This window comes from Crinia signifera, chromosome 19 (genome assembly GCF_055691185.1).
Source record: "Crinia signifera chromosome 19, ASM5569118v1, whole genome shotgun sequence".
NCBI lineage: Eukaryota > Metazoa > Chordata > Amphibia > Anura > Myobatrachidae > Crinia > Crinia signifera.
In genome coordinates this window covers 102,430,417-102,451,589 of record NC_139226.1, presented here as the reverse complement: position 1 = coordinate 102,451,589, position 21,173 = coordinate 102,430,417, and the positions used below count along the sequence as shown (strand labels likewise).

At 43.4% G+C, this 21,173-nt stretch overlaps 1 protein-coding gene across 2 annotated transcripts in view; it reads right to left on the bottom strand.

Annotated features, from left to right (window-relative positions):
• Positions 1–5,029: 5,029 nt before the first annotated feature.
• The window catches only part of DDX6 (DEAD-box helicase 6), a 39,532-nt gene continuing 23,388 nt past the window's right edge, over positions 5,030–21,173 (bottom strand). For both annotated transcript variants that reach the window (XM_083163045.1, XM_083163044.1), the window contains exons 8-14: positions 14,721–14,843; positions 13,411–13,539; positions 11,772–11,888; positions 10,157–10,220; positions 9,964–10,065; positions 9,613–9,789; positions 5,030–8,461 (exon numbers count right to left, since the gene is read on the bottom strand). In XM_083163045.1, the coding sequence (XP_083019171.1) occupies positions 9,620–9,789; positions 9,964–10,065; positions 10,157–10,220; positions 11,772–11,888; positions 13,411–13,539; positions 14,721–14,843 (705 nt within the window). In that variant the 3' untranslated portion in view covers positions 5,030–8,461; positions 9,613–9,619. The remainder of the gene's footprint in view (positions 8,462–9,612; positions 9,790–9,963; positions 10,066–10,156; positions 10,221–11,771; positions 11,889–13,410; positions 13,540–14,720; positions 14,844–21,173) is intronic.

Genomic DNA, 21,173 nt, shown 5'->3' with positions numbered 1-21,173 from the left:
GATGTGGTTTGTTTAAGTCAGGCACCGGGTGAGACAGTTGTGGTCAGTTTGGCAGAAAAAAAAGGACGTCAGCATGCCTGGGCAGAGGACCACAAGATCCACGTCATAGGTCTGTAATTATTACCACCCCAATTCAGACCTCTGTGTCACCATATGTACCCTATGTGATATTAAAAGTAGTAGGGGTAAGGATGTAAGCCTCCCTATTACATCATCTGCCGCTCGTCATAAGTCACGATCAAGTTTTTACACTAAAAGCGTAGGCATTCCAGTGACAGCTAAATTCCTTCGGCCTCCTGTTGTAACCAAGCGCCTGCCATCCACACTACCAACTCCCTCCTCATCAATTTTCTCCTCAGTCAGGGTAGTATTCCTTCAGGCCATGTGACTGACTCTTCTCCCTTCTGCCGCTGCTGGAAGTCATTCATCACCCCAGAGAGGAAGTAGAAACACTACTACTTTCACTAAGCAATTGACTGTCCAACAGTCCTCTGGCAGGAAGAGGAAGTACGACAGCAGTCATCCTATTGCAAAGCGGATTAATCATGCCTTGACCGATATGTTGGTGTTAGACATGCATACAGTGTCCGCCGTCAGTGGAGTGGGATTTAGACAATTGATGGAGATAGTGTGGCCCTGGTACCAAATTCTGTCTAGATGCCACTTCACAAGGCAGGTGATACCCGGGATGTATAGATATGTCCGAAAAAGTGTCCTCAATGTCCTGAAAAATGCGGTTGTACCCACCGTCCACAAACAAGTGGTATAGGGCAAACTAAGGACTATATGACTGTGACAGCCCACTTGGTAGATGCATCCCCAACAACAACATCCCTGAAACGCCAGCTCATTTCACAGCAGGCTACACTGTGTAGCTTTAGTTTCGCTAAGAGGCACAACGCAGTTAAGCTCTTAGGGAAACAGAGGGAAATCATAGCATAATGGTGTAACCCACTTAAGAATCTCCAGGGGACTTTGGTATCTGACAATGCCACCGAATATTTTGCTGGCATTACATCTGGCCAAATTCCAGCATGTCCCGTTGTTTCACCCACACAATAAATTTGGTGGTGCAGCATTTCCTGAAAAGTGACAGGAGCGTGCAGGAGATGCTTGCGGTGGCCCACTAAATAGCAGGATATTTTTGCCATTCTATGACTGGCTGCCAAAGACTGGAGTACCATCAAACCCTCCTGAATCACCTTAAACAAGGTGCTGCAGAGGATGGAGGAGCAGCAAAAGGAAAATTCAAGCCTACACAACCACCTGTAACAAAGGCGGGGAGATGCACCCGACTCAAGCGCATCGCAAATTGATCTCTGTTTGTGCAAGGTTCTCCTACCCTTTGAACTTGATACACATTAAGTCCGTTCAGACACTGCCAGCTTGAGTCAAGTCATTCCCCTGAACAGGATGTTGCAGAAGGAGCTGGAGAAAGTGGAGGAGCAATTCCATGAAGCATGTAGCTCTTGTGGATGAAGCCCTTAATTTGCTTTGCAAGGATACGAGGATGACCAGTCTATTAACGTCAGAGCACTTCATTTTGGCCACCGTGCGCAATCCTCATTTTAAAACCTATGTTGTGTCTCTGTTACCGGCAGACACAAGTCTGCAGAGATGCACCAGCCTGCTGGTCAGGAGATTGTCATCTTAAGCAGACTGTGACACTGCCACAGCTCCGCCTTCATTCTCTCCCACACCTGTGGCTGCAAAGAAACAACTCAGATTTTCTAACAACTCACTGACTGTGATGCAGGAGCCAGTTTGGACACCTGGTCTGGATTGAAGAACCTACCAACAAGTCTAGTCACTGCATACAATGCAATCACCATTGAACAAATGGTGGTGGATTACATTGGTGACAGCATCCAAGTAGACATGTCAGACAGTCTGCAATTTGGAGACCACTGTACAAACTGCCTTTATTTTACCTGAGTTAACCCCCTCCAGTGTGTACTCCAAAAGAGTTTTTAGCGCAGCCAGGAACCTGGTCCATTGCCTCCAGAGGGATCTGCGATTGTGGAACGCAGATCTGATAATCTGTGAGAATGTACACACTTAATGGGAAGGGGGACATCTTGCTGGGTATGGATCATTAGGTAGACAGCAGTATGGTCAACATGGGTTTGGTTGACTGGGTCATTAGGTCAACACAGGGTTTTTCACATTTTATTATTCCGAATTTCTAGTCGACATGGACACTGAAATGTAGCGTTGAAATACCGCCTGTCTGCACGTCAGCTCAATTTTTATTTTAAAAACCTCATGTCAACCTTCCTGCATGTCAGCCATTCAGCTGTAGACCTAGTGACCATATGCCATTTGCCTCTGTAGAGCCAGTTTGTACAGGGAGAGATTAATGACTTTTGTGGGCCACAGTAAATCCTTCAAGTTCCTAGGAACCACAATCTCCTGGGACCTTAAAAGCGCAGCAGAGGCTATTCTTCCTTAGGCAACTTAGGAAGTTCAGCATCCCACAGAAGCTTCTGCTCCGCGATTGTGGAGTCTGTACTGTGATCCTTAATACTGGTCTGGCACAGATCCGCCAGCGACAGACACAAATGCAGACTCCAAAAGGTAGTCAGAACTGCGGAGATCGGGACTAACCTTCCCAGAGCAAAAAAAGCGGACAACGAAGATGGTCAAGGACCAACTACATCCTGGCCATGGCTTGATTAACCCGCTGCCATCAGCCAGACTCTACAGAGCTAATCCCACCGGAAGCCTAAAGAGTTTCTTCCCTCAAGCAGTTCACCTGTTGCCACACAAAAACCCATGAACACCTGTCTAGTCGCGCCATAACCCTTTGCACATAGCCCAACATGTGGCCCCCTCGGGAATATGTTTCTGTATGACTGTACATGTTCCTGCACCTGTTTATACGGTATGCTGTTTACTTGTTACCCACCTGGCTGTTCCACAGGGAACCGAAAACAAATTCCTAGTATACGCACGTATACCTGGCCAATAAAGCAGATTTTGATTTCAGCCACAGTGATATGTTAGACCCTGTGGCTGAAAGGATTGGTTTGTTAAATACACTGAATATCCTATTTATAATTCATTAGTGTGGGTGGAAGGGCCCAAGAACAATTTCATCATGCATTTTTTTTTATATATGATTTGGAGCCTAGTTTTTACAACTGCCATCCTGCCGTCCACTTGTGCCACTTTGAATAGTCATCCAGCTACCATACCTCGGTGCAACCTATCTACCTAAAAACAATATTGTAAGGTGATCAGAATAGATTGAAAATGAGTGGACATTAATGTTAATTAGGTTAATAGCGCAGGAACAATACACAAGTGATTTTAGCAGTTTTTATAAAATAAAAAAAAATAAAAAAATTAGTTTTCCAAAACTAAAAGGTGGTTTTGCCAAAACCAATCCAGATCGGAACACTACTGGAGATCCAAAACACGAAAAATGTCCAGGGCACACCCCTACATTTAATACAATGGAACATCAGCATCAATGCTTCATTATGAAAACTGTGGCCATACTTCCCACCAAAAAATGCAGTTCACAGAGGTTTGGCTGCCAGAATATATCACATTGTGGGTCTTGGTGCATGTGAGGTAATCACATGCACCAAGACCCACAATGTGATATATTCTGGGACTTTGATGCAGTTGTCAATGCCATCTTTAGAAGGCAGTGCACTTTAGAAGCCTATGGGCTTCTTTTATATTTCCCTGCTAAAGGGAATCCAATTTCCTTAACTCTCCCAATTCTAAACCCAGGTGTCCTATTGCAAAGGACTGCTTAAGACCCCCATACATTAGTCAGAGTTGTCCTAGGGACAAGTCAAACCTGATTTCCCCTGCCGCTCTCCAGGAGGGGGACACACGATTAGGCACTTTATGTGGCAAGTTTTGCATATGATAAATTGCATTGGATTTATCATATGCAGTCCCCAGGGAGCCGTGCAGGGGAAGTCAGCAGGCGGGGGATGCCGGTTAATAGAGAGCCAGGCAGGAAGCTAAGAGTATGGTACTAGAATTACCAGTTATCCAAGTAACTGGGTCGAGCTATCAAAGGAACCAGAACTGATTTAATGAGCCACCTCTATGGGGTTTTTTTCTCAAGTGTCCTGCTTCTCCCGGCTCCCACCGCCGTCCGGCAGCCAGCGGCTTAAAGTTCTCCCTGCCCAGCCTCTATTAGCCGGCATATCCCACCCAGACGAACCCCGCATGGCTCCGGGATGCACATAAGATTTAGCAAATCTTATGTGCAGCCCGTCCTACCTCCTGACTGAGATCCGCACATCGGATGGGTTGTCTACAAGTGCGATTTGGGCCAATTTCACGGCCCGATTCATCCAAATCGGGTGAAATCTTGCCCAAATCGCATAGTGTATGGGGGGCCCTTACTGCAATAGCGGCCCATTGCTAAAATCTCCATGCATACAATGTTAATAATGGGGTGTACACTCAGACAGGGAGGAACAGTGGGGAGGCCTCCTTTCGATCTAGCATCGAAGCAGATCTAGACTTGCCTGCACAGTCTATTTCGGCTTTCGATCCTGATGCTGCAATTGTAATAAGGGATTCTAAAGCAAGATAAACCTGTAATGTCCAGGAAAACCCAGCACAAATAGAAACCTTGTAAATGTTATGTAGGCATGTTAAGTGCAACATCAATAACTGCCACTTGAGTAGGTTACGGTATACTGTATAATGGGTCGACAATGTCCAGGTGGTCAATGGTGGAGGCTGGAGCAATTGTGGACACAGAAGCTGCTGGTTTTGCCAAGCGGGGGGGGGGGGTGTTGGCAAAACAGTGCTCAATGTGCAACAAGCAACCCATGCAAAATACAGTTTTGGACATTTTGCATTCTGGAATGCGTAGATAAAATTCCACTTTAAACTGCCAGTAGTTACAATCAGGTAGTGACCACAAGTAGAGAAATTGGCCTACACTTCATATATCAGGGATCTAAACAAGGCAGAATGAGAACAAAAGCAAAATATAGGACTTTGCCACTGCCTATTAAGCTGTAAAGTAATTAAAGAGACCATGCGACACTTGATTTCCAGTGGGATTTTATTAGGATGAACAAAAAAAACATACAACCCAGATTGTACCATTTCTATCATACATATCAGACTGATCTTGCAGTCCCCATCAATGACATGGAAGAAAAAAAAAAAAAATATATAAATTTCCCACTGGGCCATTTTCATATGAAGTTAAAGATGAAAGCAGCTTAGTCACCCCACGGTTACCATTGTATTCACTTCCACTGCACAAACTTAGTGGCTGCGACTAAGCCGTCACCTACATTAGGTGTGTAGGCTAGAAAATGGCATTACTAAACCTTTCAGAGCTCAAGTCTCAGGGACTACAGCATCAGAAGGTCACATTGCGGAGATCAGGCTAGCCAAACATATGTCTGAAGACACTGCATTGCTTTGTAATGGTTTGACAGCCAAAGTTTTATTACCCCCCCATATTTCAAAGGTACAAATTAAGTTGTACCTCCCACCCGCCATCCCCACCTTGGCCCATTTGGATCTGCCATAAAACATACAAGAAACTGAGAAAAAAAAACAAATTTCGGAAATTGCCTCCCACTTCTTCCTGTGGGAACAGAAGAGATACTTTCCCATGAAATAAAAAGATACTGTATCTAGCGTAGTCTCTCTGGGGAAACTCATCTTCATCAAAGAACATAAATATTCATTTTTAGATTTGATATTACTTATGGGATTGATCCCGGTATGTTCAACGGCAGATCCTAACCCTACCCAACCCCATAAAACAATGTAACGGAATGAGACGTTAAACCTGTTTGGTGCCAGAGCGGCTCCCTGACTCCTGTTCCTCTGACACCAAACAGTAATACCATATTTTATCTGCTGTCCAAACAGCTTTGGCTATATTTTTATTCATGCAAAAGGAAAGATGCTCCCATCTCATTCTAAAAAAAATAAAAACATTTAAACCTACGTCATTGTTCCCACACCCAATTTGGAGACGAATCCGAATTAGTTGCATAAAATATTCAGGATGTACTTTGAGCATTCCGATAGAATGGTTTCCAGAAGCTCTGCTGGCAGCTTTGGGAGTCTCCTATAGAGCCACGCTGCCTTTTCTATCTCACTTGCAGTCATGTTCGGACACCTTGCACAGCAGCAGATCTGGAATTCTAACAGCTTGTTCGGAAGACTGCTGTGCAAATTGACTAATCTAAGTAAGCACTTTGATTGGAAGGGGCAAAAATATTAAATTTGGGTATTTTAGAGCATCTTTCCGTTTTGCAGGCACCTAAAAAGGAGGCAGCCGCATCTACACTGCTACCGACATGTATTTCCATAGTCCTTAATAGGTGTAACCCTTGTGTGCAAACGGAGGCGCTTGGAGAAAACTACCTCCAGTGTATAGGGTCTTAGAAGGGCGAGAGGGGAAAACAAACAAAGGATTCATTAGAGGATCATGGACTTAGCACCAGCATGGCACTGCCGCTCAACGTCGCAGTGGCAAATAATTGCACAATGAAAGGTGCAACTTAGACAGAACTGGGCAAGAGGAAATCGCTTATTGCACCATGATCCAAACACAAGAGAAAAATATTTAAGAGCAAACCTTCAGTAGCAGAGCAATAGAGCAGTTCTCCATTAATTAGTATATTAAATAATTCACCCCATTAACAAGAAAAAAAAAATTGCCAATTGTGCTCTTGCATTACTGAAGTTTCAGGTTCTCTTACACAGGAGCTGTATGTACAGTCCTGTGCGTCAACGTGCACCTGGATGTGCAGTACTAGAGGCCAGAATCCGATCCAGAAGTCTTCAAATAAGGAAGGGATACACCATTATGGTCAAATGTGCAATTTTGATATTCTACTGCACTGCACGCTCCAGGTGATTGGCGTTGTAGGGACAATAAAACTAAACGAACAAGTGATGGCTCCTCACTCATTATGCCTGTAGATAAGGCCAAGCATCTAGCATACTGGGAGAGGGTCAGTTCAAAACAACACTTGCATTTTCATTAGTGGGTGATTAAGAGCTTGCAAACCCATCTTATGTTTTCATTCTCTTACACTTTAAATCCGAGGTCTGATGAAGTTATTGGGCTGAGAGTCACTTCATATGACCAAGGGAGGTGGGTGGGAGGATAAAAAGGAAAAAAACAAAAAATACTAAATTCGGTTCTTTCCACCCCCTTTTCAGACCGCTCTACTGTAATATGTTGTTACGAACTGAACCTCTCTCAACTTGAGCTGCAGTCCTAACCACACAGAAACCTTCAGCAAACCATCATAAAAAGAAACTTAGAAGAAAAAAAAATACCCCCCCCACATTTCCCACCCCCCCAAACAAAAATATTTACATTTGTTTTGTACAAGTATACACATCAAATTCCTTAGAATTACCCCCATTACCCTCATGCAAGGGACACTTTTTGTAAGAGGGAGCATGGCTTTGGAATATGTCTGAACAAGTGTTGCTGAAAGCTGGTTCTTAAAGAAAAACCCCACACATTTTAGTGTTTATCTGGGAACAACTATTACTCAAACCAGCAACTGCCCCCAAAATAGGGAGGTTTGGAGAAAAAAAAAAAAAAATAGAACTTGCACTTAAGCCTCCCAAATTGTTATCTGACACTGGCTTTTTTTGCTTGTGTAATTACAGGTATACATATTTACAAACTATGGGTACCCCCGAAATTGCAATCATTTGCATTCCAGATGAAAATAAGGGGAATAATGTACATATGGAAGAGTTTCACAGCTAGTTGTTTTCATCTAAAAACCCACCAGCGTAGTAACGTACAGATTTACATGTAGTTTAAAAACAAAATGAAGCAAGGTTGTGGAACTATTGTTTCTCATCTTATAAGGGCTGCAGTGGAGAGAATCTTGAATGGTCTTGTAGCATAAGGCACTTCGCACAAGTAAAATAGTTTGCTTTATGGAGGGGAGGGGAAACCAAGAAAAAAAATAAAAATAAAAAAAAAACCACACATTAAAGACATGAACTCCTTACTGCCACAAACTGATGCACAGGAATTATGATATAAAGCTAGCATTGTTCTGCTTGCAACTTTCTAATAAAAAGGGACAGCCATAAACAAAGTATTGCACTGCTGGCTCTGTTGCAGTCAAATAAGATAATTGAACACAAGGCCCAATAATGCAAGGGCCCTCAAGAAAGTTAGAGGGGGCTCCAGAATGCTTGCTGCCTTCTCCCATGGGAATGCAATGTGAGAAAGCAATTAAGTGCAACTACAGTACATTAAATCCCGTGACTGCACAGGGAACGATAACTGGGGTTCTGTAAATTATCTGGGGGTAAAGAAACACATCCTTAGGCTTCAAACTATGCTGGTCAGTGTTCCAGGAGGCCGAACATAAAAAATAAAAAAAATGAAGGGAGGCAAGTGGGGGAGAGACACCCTCATCAAGGAAATTATGCATGGTCAGGTTCTTATCTTCTGGGGGTCAGCGAAAACCTGAAAAAGAACGCAATCCTGTCAAATTACAACACAAAGCAACTATTCAATATGGCATCAGCAATGTAAGGTCTTAATTCAAGGACAAATCAAAAAGCAAATTTTTTAAACAAGACAAAAAAAAAAAGCTATACATATAAAAACCTAGGAAGGAGAAAGCCCTGCTCCGCATGTAGTGCTGAGTTACTAGGCACGTCACAGAAGTATCTGCCAATTCCCCCCAATGTAAGAATCAATAAGGAAACTGATAACACAGGTGCGATTATCTGGTACTGATTTCCTAGAATGGAGCCCAGATTTTATACATACGGCACCGTAGTGAAATCGCATTGCATGGGCCATTATAGCGGCAGGCGATGTGATGCGATTTTTCAATGATATCTTTTCTCCACTATATCACATCTCCCGCAAAATCGCATGTGATTTTATAGGGTGTGCGATGCCAGGTCATTAGCCCCCCCACCCCAAAGCGTGGTGAGCGCAGCAAGAGGCGGCGGAACGCGTCCGACTTTTTCATACCCCCACTATCCACGTCGGTGTGGAGTTAATTTTATATAGTGTGGCGAGCGCAGTGAGCCCCGCGGATTACTTTACATGTATTCCGCATCCGCTCGCCACGCTTCGGGCTCGGTGGCTCGCTATACTATATCAAATCAACTCCACGCCGACGTGGATAGTGGGGGTATGAAAAATAGGACACATTCCGCCGCCGCTCACCACGCTTTGGGGTGGCGTGGATAGTGGGGGGGGGGGGGGGGGGGGGGGTTGCGCGTAACGCTTTTTAGGACCTATACAATCATATTATATACCTAATGTAATGGCATCGCATACCCTATAAAATCGCATGCGATTTTGCCGGAGATGCGATGCCCTGGGGCACAGAGCAGTGAATAAATTACATGAAAAAAATTGCATCACATGGCACTAAAATGGCCCATGCGATGCGATTTCACTACGCAGAATAGCCCAATAAGCAAATAGCTTAGTGGGCGCCGTTCTAGGAAACAAATACTGATTATCTTCCCACCACCATATTAAACACCAGTGGCCAAACAGTAGCTATATTGTCAGTAATCCATTTGCAACCAGCACCAGAATACAAAGGCTTTGCATTTGAAGAGGGAGAAAGATGAGAAGCACAAGATACTGACATGCAGATTAATGCTTCTCTCCGGATTCACTGTGATACTCTGCCACGTATAAGCTTTTGTCAATGCTGCTGGGGATGGGCTTGATCTCTGTTCCCAGCTGCTCTTCAATACTCTTTAGGTTAAATCTGTCGTCGTAAGTGATCAGGTTTATGGCAAGGCCAAGATGGCCAAAGCGACCTGTTGACATAGGAGGGAAGATGCACTTTTAAGAAAACATAAATACTACTTCCATAAAGCCAACATGTTTGTGGCCTGCTACCTATAACTCCAGTCTCTATATAAAACAAGATTCAACAGATGGGTAGATGAATGTTTGCTGGGTAACAGACCACTACTTAGGAGGCTGTTTACCTGATCTGCCTATACGATGTAGATAGGTCTCTGCCAGCTTTGGAAAGTCAAAGTTTATCACCACATTCACAGCTTGGATATCAATACCACGGGTAAACAAATCTAGAGAGGCGGGGAAAACAAAATAGTAATGTCAGCTTCTGGAGGAAAAACACAGATCGCAGTAGAGAACACAAAGCAGGGGAGGACTTACCAGTGCAAACAAGGTTACGGCACAAGCCATTTCTGAAATCGTGGAATACTCTGTTCCTGTGCTCCTGTGAATACAATGTTACTGTTTTAGTCACTTTCTCTCGAAAAAAAAAAAAAAAGTTGTTCCTTCTAGCACCGCACAGAACATGGTTTCCTGCCTGGGGTGTTGCCTACTGCTCTAATTCTACTACCACACTCTGGTCTGGATCTGTGTTGTGACACAGACCAGAGTGTGCTTGCAGCACTAGAGCTGACAACCAAGGCAGAAGAGAGGTACTGCAAGGGCTCCGACTGGTATAGTGTTCTAGATTGATTAAAAGTGTTAAGGCCCCCTTACACTTGTCAACTTATTGTCTCAACAAATTGAACCCGATTGACTCGAGATTTATCCTATGTGCAGGAGGTTCAATCTCTTCCAATCTCTTGGTTATACTCAATGGCACAGGATTGTGGATTGTGTCCTACACATCAGGCACATCAGATTTTGTCAGACGGCACATCAGATCTCGTCAGATAAATTGACTCAAATTGGATGAAATCTCACAAGTGTAAGGGGCCCTTAAGGAATACATAGCTTATTTGCCAGATTCTGAAGTGTCAGACATATTTAATACCATTGTGCCTATAATAAAGATGCTAAAAGTATTTGCTTATACTTCGTGGCATTTCAACTAGGAAACCTTCATTTACAACCAAGCCCTAAACTAAAAAACTGCAACTTTCAGGCAAAGCTCGTAAAGCCTTTCATTATCACTTATGCACAGCATTAATCTCTGGGTTCAAAGGTACGGAGGTAAGAATTACTTATTACATAAATGCAACACTTGGCTCTGCACAGCCGAACACCAGCACACGCAAGGTACTGAAGTGCAATACTTAGAGCCAGATGTACGAAGCTTGAAAAGTGATAACATTGAGAGTAATAAACCACCAGTCAGCTCCTACCCATTATTCAATTTTCAAGGCTTAGTACAGTACATCTCCCTTACCCACTTCATTTGTATGCCAGGAAATTTCTCGGACTGAGCTGCCTCTGAGCTCTCCTGAGAAATGTAAGGGCATGGCAGTGTAAAAAAAATAAAATAAAAGTGGGCAAGTGGTACCTACAGAGATGAGTCACTGGCACCACCCCTCCCCCCCAGTGTGTTGGGGCACCCAAACACCCGGAACTTCTCCAAACGGCCATGAACAGCCGAAGCCTGTCGCCCCTTCGGTGAGTATTTCTGGAGCAGGACAAACCTGTCCTGGTAGGTTTGTCCTGCCCTAGGAAAACCCACCAACTCAAGGGGTTAAAGAGAGCACACAAGTGTGCTTGCACGTTTGTGTGTGGAAATTGGATACATTTGCTTAACTATTACAATTTTTTTAAAGGTTGCAGCAGCATTACAGCTGGGTCTGTTAAAAAGGGGTTTCACAGAATGCTACAATCTTGCCTTGAAAGGTCAGTTGCTATGTAGAGCAGTTCAAGCTGTGTCTCAGCCGGTGAACAACTTTGCGTCATGCGCTGCATAATTTGGCCTCTGCTTCTGAAGTTATGCAATGACTGTGCATGGTCAGAAGCACCCATTCCCACATTCTAATAGTAAATTATGAACCACATCACACACTGTACTAACCTGTCTCATCTTTGCATGTATATAGAAACAGGAATAACCCAATTGAGAGATTTTCTTGGCCAAAAGCTCAACCCGCTGAGAGGAGTTGCAGAAAATTATGGACTGGTTTATCTGGAGCTAGAAGAGGGAGAAACAAACAAAAAAAGTTCAAGTGGCCATACATAAGAAAGACCGGTCTTAAATTCATCAGTGTGTCCAATTTCGCTTCAACTCCCCAGCAGTCCTTGGTGGTTTTTGGACACAATGTACTCACAATCTGTCATATAATGGATCTGCTGCATGATTGAAGCTTCATTTAAATAGGGGTCTGGCCTACTAGGATCAACAGAATAAGAGTGCCAAAAACTCAAATTTGCGATTTTTTAACTTACAGGTTGCCAGCAACTATCAACCTGCTCACATCTGCTGTGCTATGCCAATATTAACTAGTCTTAATGTGTCACATGACTGGTTGTATGAGCCATCTAATGACAAATTGCATGTTCTTAAAAGCACATGAAATCTGCTCCCAATCCCAACTGATCTGACATGCAGCACGTCAGACCCCGGGGAAGCGCCGTCGGAAGGGGACGCGCGCATCTCGTGTGCGCGCGTCCCCTTTCGCAGATACAGATGGCCGGCTCCATCTGTATAATAAAATCCTACAAAGATGGTTCACCCTTTGGGCCGTATTCAATGCAGCCAGCAAGGGTGTTAAACCGCGAGGATAGCCAAAAACAAGCGATCCTCGCCATTTAACCTCCACGCCGCCTGCCCTATTCAAATTCAGGGGAATCCTCATGGCTAATGCAGGGAGCCCGCTGCGTTTAGCCGCGAGTCTCGTGTTTTAGTGGCCGCACACAGTTTCCCCTTTGCTACAAAAACCTAGTGAGGTGGAAACAGTATGCATGAGGTCAGTTGAATACGGTCACATCTCGCAAAAGTCATTGAATATACCCTTTTGAGCGAATTTGTCAAAACAGGTGTAAAAATGTACAAACATTTTTATTCATCATAATGACCTGTAAGGTTTACCTTGCATAGGAAATTTATACACATTTTTTATTTGAAAATAAACAAATGTGAGCGACCCTGGCATTTTTAGCTTTTTGCACCTCAAAAGGTCGGCACTCAAAAGGGTTAAATTGGAAGGTTCTCTCCGCAAATTGCAGTAATTGTAAGAAAGTTGCACTTCCTAGTCACTTATTACTGAGCATTACACACCACATTGGCTACTACAACTACCGAGGATTCCCATTCTCTGCTCAGTATTAACATGGTGCCCCCCCATCACTATTAAAAAGTTATTGGCACTGATTATGCACTGCACGCAAACCTACGGTAACTTTGTTAGTAAGCAGAAAACTTTAGTGCTGACATTGATTCTGAAAGTTAAAGTTGTTTGGTGTCTGATTTATGTACTTTACATACTGCAACTGACAGGTTATATTACATTTGTAACGTTTAGGACATGAAAGTGAACAGCAAAAGAAAGCTACTGAAGTAGCAGAGTCAACAGGAAACATTTTAAAGTCACCTTTGAAATGCTTCTGAGCATACACACACTTTCCCTTTAAGTACTAGTATGCAAATTGTAGAACCACATAGATGTGATCAGGTAATAAGTGAAGCTGTAGTGAGGTCTTGCAGTGATACTTACCCTGGAGAAGAGCGTGTTCAGGCAGTGAACTTTTTGCCTCTCTGTTACATAGGCATAGTATTGCGTTACTCCCTTCAGTGTGAGCTCCTCCATCAGGTTAATTTCATATGGTTTTTGCAAGTGAGAGGACTAATTATTGGAGTGAGGTGAAGAGGGAACAGAAAAAGAAAAATGTTAAAATTTGCACTTAAGAATTGTATAAACTTACGTTTAGTTTGTATATATCCAAAACCAGAACAAACGATTAAGCAAAACCCACAAGTGCTGTTGACTAAACTGCAATCTAGAGGAAAGCACAGATTAAATGGCCTACTAGTTTGAACCACTTGCTGGGTCACACCTCGGATTTGGACACTGGTCCGTCCTGGAAGCGACCTGGCATTTGTAATGTTAAGAAGCCAACAGCAGAACAGCAATAAGTATATTCTTCCTCAGGGGAGGGTGAGGAGGCAGGGCTGCCTCCTCGATAGTATAAAAAGGGACCTGGGTCACTAGACCCAGGTTACCCCATTCACACTGCATAGCAACCTGGGTCAGAATGCCAGGTTGCCGAAAAAGGGAAATTTAAAAAAAGGCCCCTTTAGACGTTATGTTTGTGATGTGAAAGGGGTATTAACTGGCAGAACCTTTCAAAATTGCGCTTTTTTTAATGACTGAATTAGGTTAAAATCTATTGAAAAGCATTACATTTATTTTACAATTGCTATAACTAATTAAAAAAAACAAAACACTGAAATATCAGTACATTGATCAGAAATTCTCAACGGCTGATTTTGTGCAGCAATGTAAACAGCATACACAAGGTAAGTAGCACTATTACATTTCCCCAGCAGCTTCTAAATATCTGCAAACATGATGTGTGGAACGCAACTGGGCTGCTCGATGTGAAGTGACCAGCACGGCAGGCAACAAGGAAGAAGAGGCTGGGCGGTCCCAGAGTGGTAGTTGCTGGAAGAATTCTATTCCAGCAGTGAGCAGATTGGCTGGTCATGACTATACGACCAGTCAGAGAAAGCCCAGCCTGGTGCTGTCGCATCTAAAGTGAGTGTTCATTAATAGCTAAATACAGCAGCACTTTTTTTTTTTTTTACTGCGTTCTTAATTCTTACTTTATGAATACAAGCTCAACAGGCCAAGGTTTCAAAACAGGTTAACTTGCAGGTTTAATTTATATGGAGATGAAGTGCTGTAAAGTTAGTCTAGGGCAAAACAAAGCAAAGAATAAAAACCTTCAACTTTAAAAATGATTCCTGAAGAGGTCATTAGGCCATAACGTTCCACAATTATAAAAAAAAAAAAAAAGTACATACCATAAACTTCTGTACACTAAGTGGAAAAGTGGCTGAATAAAGGAGAATCTGCCGGTTTTTAGGTAGCGTAATAATTATATCCTCCATTATCTGCACAAAATCTTGAGACAGCAGTTTATCCGCCTGCAAACACAGTAAAGATTTAGTTTATTCAGCATTTATTAGAGGAGGTGAAAACACAAAACTAAAAAACAGTCGGATTCAATCAGATAACAAAGCTACAGGAAGGCAGTTTCAGTATTAATACTGGCAGAACAGTAGCCACAGAGCTGAATGAGGGTGTGTACATATACTGATCATACAAAGCAGTCTGTCCTGCCTTAAGCTGGGCATACACTGGGATATATTTCAGACCAATTATCAGACTAGCAGAAAGCCATCAGATATCACTGCAATACACTGAGATCTCAGTGTTGCCACAATATCTGCATTCCTTGCCTGCTAAGGAACATGAGGAGTGACTTGCACACTGCCAGATGCCACTGATTGATCTTAAAGACATGCTGAAGTTTGCATGTCCGACATAATGGGGTATATTCAATTCCCTGATGGCGAGAACTGCCGATAGTTCGTCGTCAGTGTATTCAACTCTCTCTCCTTCACTCACTGTTTCCATCTCGAATGTTTCCTGAGGGAAGGTGGAAACAGTGAGTGCGGCGATTACAATAGCAGGCTCGCCTTGTTTTCAGAGAGGAATAGCCATCCTGGCCGTACAAACTCCCTCATCGAAGGCAATAAATACCCCTCAATAACTGTTCCATTATGGGAATACACTATTTAATTATCTGCCTGTTTAGCTAATAATCTGATCCAACCAATAATAGAGGCACAAAACCGGCTTCCTTGAAGTAAGTAGAAGATATATGCTGCGTGACCACTAACTTATGAAAGTCACCTGTGTTCCATGTCCATCACTTCAGCGAGTTACCTTTATAAAACAAAGCAGCCAAATGCTTTTAGGTGGCCTACCCAATTCAAGCAACCTAGCTAATTATATTTGCAGTGATGCATTAAACATAGGAACGTCAACATACCTGTGCAGTTTGTTGGATGAACAAAACCAGCAAGATTACAAAAGAAAGTTCATAAAGTCTCTGTAAAGATGTTAGCAAACAAGGGCACAGGCTCATGCCCTTGTTTAGTTAAGCAGCTTAAAAGCTTGACAGAAACTGGTTTCCAAGTGTTTGCTCCAAAGTTTTTCCATGATTAAAGTTAACAAAAAAAACCACAAGGAGCATGTCTGCTGCAAGTCTTTTATTATCAGTCTTAAACGTTTCAGAGACTAGAACGAGTGAATGTTTGTATTCCTGTGAACAGCCAATCAGGACATTACAGAATGTCCTAACACTTTCACATGTGACATAGTAACCTAACATAGTAAGGTTTAAAAAAAAAAAAAAAAAAGTTCGTCCATTGAGTTCAATCTATCAGACTTGTAACTGACTTATCTATAGGATTTCCTTAAGGTGCCCATACACTGTACAATTGTTGGGTGCAATGAGATGTGTGCTCTCAACCTCAGTTTCTCGAGTGAACACATTTACCTGATTAACCTATCTTTGTATTCTAGTGATTAGAGACCTTTTATTAGGTTAGTTGGCCCGCTCTGCACCGGTTACAATTTACAGATGTCCTTTTTAACCCCTTCCCGACATTTGACGTACATTTACGTCATGGCCGGGAGGTACTTCCCGACACATGGCATAAATGTACGTCATGAGTTTAAACTGTCACTGCGTCTCGAGACGCAGTGACAGAGGGACGATGTCTGCTGTCCCTGACAGCAGACATGTCCCTGCATGCCCAGGGGGGGCTGCGATGTCGCCCCCCCGTCGGCGATCGCTGTGATTGGCTGTTCAGTGTGAACAGCCATTCACAGCGTTTTCCTGTGTTACCAGCGAATCGGACGCTCGGTAACACAGGTGTCAATCACCGCCGGGCGTCAGGGGGCATGAGGGGGTCATCGGTGACGATGACACCTCACCCCACCCTCATCCCACCTGCCCCCAAGGCTGTGATTGGTCCGTGGGACCCACGGACCAATCACAGCCAAGGCGCGACATTTAAACTGACGGTGACTGCGCTGCAGACGCCATTCCGGTCTGGAATAGCGTGCAGAACGGTCACCGTGCCTGCCTGCCGTGAATACCGACCTGATCCTTGCTAATACTTACCTGATCCTTGCAAATACCTTACCTGATCACCTTATCACTGCTTGTAGCGTGCTGGACGCTTCCTGGATCTGACTTCCTGAGACTTCCTGCTGCTGCTGCAGTGTGATAGAGAGATAGAGAGATAGAGAGAGAGATAGAGAGAGATAGAGAGAGATAGAGAGATAGTGACAGAGAGAGCTATATTTTGTGTCTGCTACCCCCCCTTTTTGGGGGTGCAGGGGTTTTCTATATATATATAACTGTCAGTGCTGCTGCTGCAGTGTCATACAGTGATAGATAGTGATAGATAGTGATAGATAGTGAGAGGTAGAGAGATAGAGAGATTTGTGTCTGCTACCCCCCCTTTTTGGGGGTGCAGGGGTTTTATTTTATATATATAACTGTCAGTGCTGCTGCTGCAGTGTCATAGAGTGATAGATAGTGATAGATAGTGAGAGATAGAGAGAGATAGTGACAGAGAGTGATAGAGAGTGTATATTTTGTGTCTGCTACCCCCCCTTTTTGGGGGTGCAGTTTTTTTTTATACATATAACTGTCAGTGCTGCTGCTGCAGTGTCCTAGAGTGATAGATAGTGAGAGATAGTGAGAGATAGAGAGATAGAGAGAGATAGTGACAGAGAGTGATAGAGAGTGTATATTTTGTGTCTGCTACCCCCCCTTTTGTGCTGATCAGTATATCTGTGCTGATCAGCAACTTTTTGGGGGCGCAGAGGTTTTTTTTTTTATATATATACCTGTCAGTTGCTGCCAGTTGCACTGTCAGTTGCACCAAAGGTTGTGCACCTGCTGTCCCTCACTGGTAATCAGTGTCGCATCACTGATCACCTTTTTTTTTTTTTGTGAGTGCTGTGGGGTCTTTTTTTAATTTTTTTTTTACACACACTGATTTTGTGGGTGTCCTGTGGCCACTGTGCGCCGATCAGTGACGTACATCACTGATCAGCTTTTTCGGTACAGGGTTGATCAATTTTTTTTTTTTTTTTTTATCAGATTCCTGTTGCCTTTGAGCGCTGTTCAGTGACAGACGTTACTGACCAACATCTGTGCTCAATTTTTGGCGCAGGACCTTTTTTTTTTTTTTTTAACCCCTTCAATTTTTTATTTTTAACCCCTTCATTTTTTTTTTTTTTATTGGTATAAAGTATTTTTTTTTTCTGCACCACATACACACTACATACCCCCCGGATTGAAATAAAGTTTGTACCCCCCCCTACACTATACACGTGTTGAAACATTTCACTACCAGTAACACAAAAATAAAAATGGCATCCCAAATGTCCTCCCAAATGTCCTCCCAAATGTCCTCCCAAATGTCCTCCCAGTCATCCAGGAGAATGTATTCAGTGGAGGAGGCATATGCCATGCTTGCTTCTGACTCTGACACAGCCAGTGATGCAAGCGGGGAATTTGAAGGATTCGTCTTAAGCTCCTCTTCCTCCTCTGGTGATGAGGGACCCCCTCAAAGACGCCCCCGTAGATCAGCTGAGATTCCCCCCCCAATAATTGATCTAGTATGGACCCCACCACCAGACAATTTTGAGCCCCAGGTTCCTGAGTTTTTGGCCATGCCAGGAATCCAATTTGATTCCACAGGTCTCAGAGAAATTGACTTTCAAATTATTTTTCTCTGATGATTTTATAAATTTAATGGTGGACCAAACTAATTTATATGCCCAGCAGTTTATTGCTCAAAACCCCACGTCATCATTTGCTAGGTGGACCCCTGTAGATGCAGTAGAGATGATGACGTTTTGGGGTCTGGTGTTTCATATGGGCATAGTAAAAAAGCCAGAAATTAGGCAATATTGGAGTACAGATGTTCTGTACAGTACTCCATTTTACCGTATGGCCATGCCCCGGACTCGATTTGAGACAATTCTTAAATTTATACATTACACCGATAATGCACAGTGCCCACCCAGAGATGATCCCACCTTTGACCGGCTATTCAAAGTCAGGCCGGTCATTGATCATTTCAGTGCCAAATTTGAAGAGGTGTACATCCCTGAAAAATTTATTTGTATCGACGAGTCCCTTATACATTTTAAAGGAAGGGTTAAATTCCGCCAGTACCTTCCCAGTAAGAGGGCAAGGTATGGCATAAAAATGTATAAACTGTGTGAAAGCACCTCAGGGTACACCCACAGGTTTAGGGTTTATGAAGGGAAGGATTCAAGAATTCAACCGCCAGAATGCCCCCCCTCCCTCGTAGGTGTTAGTGGGAAAATTGTCTGGGATTTAGTGCACCCCTTCCTGGATAAAGGTTATCACCTCTATGTGGATAACTTTTACACTAGCATCCCCCTGTTTAAGGCCCTTGGTTCAAGAGGTACAGCAGCTTGCGGTACTGTGCGCAAGAACCAAAGAGGCCTCCCAAAAACGCACATTGCCCAAGTAATGAGAAGGGGTGAAAGCAGGGGAATATGCACCGAAAATATGTTGTTGGTCAAATATAAGGACAAGAGGGATGTCCTTATACTGACAACAATTCACGGAGACAGTACCACCTCCGTCCCTGTACGAGGTACCAGTACCCACACCTCCAAACCTAATTGTATCCTGGATTACAATAGGTACATGGGCGGAGTGGATCTTTCAGATCAGGTACTGAAGCCGTACAGTGCCCTGCGGAAAACAAAAATCTGGTACAAGAAGGTGGCCGTGTATATCATCCAGATGGCACTGTATAACGCTTACGTGCTATTCCGTTCTACCGGCCAGAGGGGGACATTTATGCACTTTCAAGAGGAAGTCATAAAGGGCCTAATATTTGGGAACCAGCAGGCAGAGGGCCCCAGTACTTCTAGTACTGGCCCCCGTATTGTACCAGGGCAGCATTTTCCTGATGAAATCCCCTCCACTGGAAAAAAGGGCAGGACACAAAAAAGGTGCAAAGTTTGCTATAAAAAGGGAATAAGAAAGCAAACTATTTTCCAGTGTGACACTTGCCCCGACAAACCCGGCCTATGTATAAAGGAGTGTTTTAAAATATACCACACATCTATGGAATATTAGGTTCATAATTTCACCGTGCTTCGGGGGTCTTGCTAATGCCACATAGCACCCACCATTCATTCCACCAGAATCTGAGCCGCAAAATCCAAAAATCACTCCTTCCCTTCTGAGTCCTGCCATGCACCCAACTGGTATTTTTTGGTCACATGTGAGGCATTGCCGTACTCGGGAGAAATTGGGGCACAGATTTTGGGGTGCTTTGTCTCCTTCATTCCTTGTGAAAATGAAAAATTTTGAGCCAGAACTGCATTTTTGTGTAAAAAAATGTAATTTTTCATGTTCACTGCCCAGTTTTATCAAAATTGGTGAAACCCCTGGGGGTTTGAAATGTACACTATACCCCTAGATGAATTCCCTGAGGGGTGTAGTTTGCAAAATGGGGTCACTTGTGGGGGGGTTCCACTGTATTGGTGCTTTGGGGGTCTTGCTAATGCGACATAGCACCCACCATCATTCCACCAGAATTTGTGCTGCAAAATCCAAATATCACTCCTTCCCTTCTGAGTCCTGCCACTTTTTGGTCACACATGAGGCATTGCCGTACTCGGGAGAAATTGGGGCACAGATTTTGGGGTGCTTTGTCTCCTTCATTCCTTCTGAAAATGAAAAATTTTGAGCCAGAACTGCATTTTTGTGTAAAAAAATGTAATTTTTCATTTTCACTGCCCACTTGTATCAAAATTGGTGAAACCCCTGGGGGTTTGAAATGTACACTATACCCCTAGATGAATTCCCTGAGGGGTGTAGTTTGCAAAATGGGGTGACTTGTGGGGGGGTTCCACTGTATTGGTGCAACATAGCACCCACCATTCATTCCACCAGAATCTGTGCTGCAAAATCCAAAAATCACTCCTTCCCTTCTGAGTCCTGCCATGCACCCAACTGGTATTTTTTGGTCACATGTGAGGCATTGCCGTACTCGGGAGAAATTGGGGCACAGATTTTGGGGTGCTTTTTCTCCTTCATACCTTCTGAAAATGAAAAATTTTGAGCCAGAACTGCATTTTTTTGTAAAAAAATGTAATTTTTCATTTTCACTGCCCACTTGTATCAAAATTGGTGAAACCCCTGGGGGTTTGAAATGTACACTATACCCCTAGATGAATTCCCTGAGGGGTGTAGTTTTCAAAATGGGGTGACTTGTGGGGGGGTTCCACTGTATTGGTGCTTGGGGGGTCTTGCTAATGCGACATAGCACCCACCAAAATTCCACCAGAATCTGAGCTGCAAAATCCAAAAATCACTCCTTCCGTTCTGAGTCCTG